This window comes from Vitis riparia, chromosome 14 (genome assembly GCF_004353265.1).
Source record: "Vitis riparia cultivar Riparia Gloire de Montpellier isolate 1030 chromosome 14, EGFV_Vit.rip_1.0, whole genome shotgun sequence".
NCBI classification, from domain to species: domain Eukaryota; kingdom Viridiplantae; phylum Streptophyta; class Magnoliopsida; order Vitales; family Vitaceae; genus Vitis; species Vitis riparia.
Genome location: NC_048444.1, coordinates 9,572,632 through 9,576,182, shown reverse-complemented (window position 1 = coordinate 9,576,182; position 3,551 = coordinate 9,572,632). Strand labels below are relative to the sequence as shown.

Genomic DNA, 3,551 nt, shown 5'->3' with positions numbered 1-3,551 from the left:
ATGATAAAAATGTAAAATAAAGATATTAACTTAAAAATAAGTCAATTATTTTTATTTAATATCTAAAATTATTTTTTACTTTAAATCACACTATTAAATTATTTTTAAAAAAACATACTTAATTTAATTAATAACTTAAATTAAGTTACTAAATCACTTTAATTTATTAAATTGATTTATCAAACACTCAATTTAAAACAAAATTATTAAACTCAATCTAAATATAAATTTTAAAAATCACTCCCTCATCTTCTTTTAAGTTTCTTTGACTTAAATTATTAACCTAGAGCTCTTAAAGTTTTTATCTCCATTTTTTTTCAAAAATAAAAATAAAAATAAAAATGAAAAATGTATAAATATTACCCATACTTCTACTGTACTTTTTTTTAAAAAAAATTTTCTTTTTTTGAGTAAAATTACAAAACTTATGCATTTACTAGTATTGATAGCCAAAAAAAAAAAAGTGAAATGAGTAAGTGTGAAAGGTACAAAAAAGCAAAAGTGTCAAAATCGATACGGCTATATCACATGTCAAAAGATGAGACAGCTTTAAAGTTTGTAAAAGTGAAGTCAACCAATTAAATATCTACAACCACACTCAAAGACCTTCAACCATACTCTTAAAATCTTTCCTATGCATCGATCATTCATTATTACTATTATTATTATGTTGACTATTATAAATTTCATAAGATGTTCACATCTTCATTTTACCTATAATAAATAGTCACATGTTAGTGTAAAACTTGGAAGTAACAAAACCATAAAGCCTCCTACTGTGGAGCCAAATCAATAACCTTTTACTTTGAAGTGACAAAACCATGAAGGGCCCTCTCTCTCTCTCTCTCTGTCTCTCTCTGTCTCTCTCTCTTATCATATCAACACTTGCAGTTTGGGGTGCCAGGTCCACACCAGTTTTGAGTGCAAAATTCAATCAGAAACACTCCTGCTAGAACCAAATATTGCAAGTTGCAACCCACCTAATACCGCACATGATCCATTGAAGAGACAGGATAACTTGAATATCTAGAATAGAGTCCCATAAAATTTCTCGAAGTTCTTGCCAATCCCTCTGAAGAATACCTTCAATTCAAGGTTGGTGGCTCCCAGAAACCATCCTTCAGCAAAGTGACCCTGACAACCCATTTTGGATGGCCTAACCTGCCAAAAAAATTACTTCAGCTTTCCTATTTAACCAACCTCAGATATAATAAGGATATCAAGATTCACTTGTAAGCCAGATCACCTCCAGGCTCAAAGATTGTAGGAGGTTGGCCTGATCACCGACAGTTCCAACTTCCAAGCTAAATTCTAATTAGCCCCTTTCCCTAGGGTGGTTGACCAACTTCCACATACCATTCCTTCATCTAAAGAATTAGAGGAATTTGAAACAAGTTTCTTATTCCAGCTTCCCTGGGTTGCACAAGTTTCTTAGCTACTCCTTTCAATTACTTCCTTCTAGCTACCTGCACAACCTTCCTAGGTTGATCATGACGAACTCCAAATGAAGTTTAGATCCATTAACAAGGTCACTAAGAATTGCATTCATAGCAATTTCCTACAACCTCCTTCCAATCAACTCATTCCACCTGTAGGTACCATGTTGATCTCCCTAGGCTCATCCAGAACCAAATCTTATTGTGTTTAGGTCAGCTAACAAGGTTAGTAAAGCTCAATTTATAGAGGTAAACATAGATGGTTGACCAGTAGGGTTCACATGTAGAAGCACAAGATGACAGGATGATCGGCTCTTTGAAGGCTTTGAACTGGAATTTGGGCATAGAATTCCCAGTTTCCCAGAAGATCCAAGAAAGAAAAATGTGTAAATATATAAAAACAAGCATACACTAGGATCATCTAAATTAGAAAATGAAAAACAGTTGTTAGTCATTGCCCTGGGCTTGTGTTTATAGAGTCTGAAGCTCTTCCAAAAGTTCATCCATACCATGACAGCCCAGCCAATGAGCCTATGTGACAAGGTCATCACAGAAAATTGGATCAACCTGAATCATGATCCGTCTGCTCCTATGAGGAATTAATGTCGCAGAAAACCATAACATAAAAATGAGGCTAAAGTTTTGAGACAAAATAAATTCTACTAATATATTTTCAATGAAAAATGTATATATGTTCTAGGCTTTAAACATATATTTGCATACTAGACCAAAACATGTGCTAATGAAGGCCATTATGCCAAAATATCAAACACATCAAAGATTTAATGATCCACCTGATCATCTTCTACTGTTTGAGCATTTTAAGACAAAATTGGGAAAATGTTGGGTTGCATCTTTTGAATACATTCTGTTAACAATTCTCAGCATCTTCCATCTCTCCAAAGAAAACAAGTTTCAACCATGGCATTACAAGGATTTCAAAGATCAATATTTTCCACAAGTTTTAACGGGCTCATATAGCACAAAACAGAAAGAAAACCATGATACAAAACTAGCAGACACACTAAAAAATAGTCCTTCTAATCACTTAAAAAAATTATCACCCAGCATATACTTTCATTTTTGCCATTGCACATCTATGCCTCAATTCAAGAAGAAAAGCTTAAAAAATGGTGAAACTATTGACCTAACGTCAGAAGTTCAGGGGCAACTCAGCTTATTAGCATCTTAATCAATCAAGGTAGATGTTGTGCATCGATGTAAACGGTTAGCAACATGACCTGATAGAAGCAGAGAAGCATCACTGCTACTTCAAAGAGGAAAGGACACTTCTTGGGTGGACACAGTTAAATATATCAAACTAGCTTCTTATCTTTATCCATCAAGGTAGAGTGTTTCAACAACATCCACTGCTTTGCATTGGTGTAAACGGTTAGCAATATGAACTGAGAGAAGCAGAGAAGCATAATTACTGCTTCAAAGAGGAAAGGATACTTGTCAGGGGGATGCAAGGTTATGTAAACCAAATGAAGAAAGAGAGAGCACAAAACAAGAAAAGATAGCATGAATGATCTCAGAGAGGAGGGGGATTGCATCTTCCTTGTATCTTCTCTTCCACCAGGTGCATAATAAAGGAGGTAGAACAGAGCAAATAGAGCCATATATGGTAGGATCAGTTTATCACGACACATAAGAGGGAACATAGAGAGTAACGCATAATGAGTTAGCCACCTGAAATGAAAAGGCTCTTCCAGAGCCAAAAGGCTTGCAGGCAAAAGTGGCAGCAGAATCGACTTCTCATGTACTGTATTTTTAATCATAAGCAGTAAACAATCAGCATGCAATTCAAAACAAAATTTACTTTATTAAATGGCCAAAAGGAAAGAAAGGAATAATTCTACATACCTTGGAATGAGAATAAATAGAATGAGAAAGAACTGTTTAGCAGCCCATATAGGAAACCTAGGTTGCTTGGAGACCATATTTGCTGAATCATTGATGGCAGACAAGTTAAAATGGTTGCCCAAAAACTAAGAAGCTTCATTGATTTTATTGTGAACAACCTCTTCCACTTTATGAGGACTGAAGTGGTGCACCAAAAGTTAGCCACATAATCCTCATATAACCCTCTTTCAAAGGGAGCAAGACGAGAAA

At 34.7% G+C, this 3,551-nt stretch overlaps 1 protein-coding gene across 8 annotated transcripts in view; it reads right to left on the bottom strand.

The window, feature by feature from the left end:
• Positions 1-615: 615 nt before the first annotated feature.
• LOC117930292 (probable dolichyl pyrophosphate Man9GlcNAc2 alpha-1,3-glucosyltransferase) overlaps positions 616-3,551 on the bottom strand; it is a 19,180-nt gene continuing 16,244 nt past the window's right edge. For 5 of the 8 annotated variants that reach the window (XM_034850866.1, XM_034850869.1, XM_034850870.1 and 2 more), the window contains 2 exons: positions 3,303-3,551; positions 2,333-3,201 (listed from right to left, as the gene is read on the bottom strand). The exon at positions 3,303-3,551 is cut by the window's right edge and continues 4 nt beyond it. In XM_034850866.1, the coding sequence (XP_034706757.1) occupies positions 2,753-3,201; positions 3,303-3,551 (698 nt within the window). In that variant the 3' untranslated portion in view covers positions 2,333-2,752. Of the gene's footprint in view, positions 1,162-1,325; positions 1,968-2,332; positions 3,202-3,302 lie in introns of those variants that run through there. The other 3 variants (XM_034850873.1, XM_034850872.1, XM_034850871.1) reach the window with 3 other exon arrangements.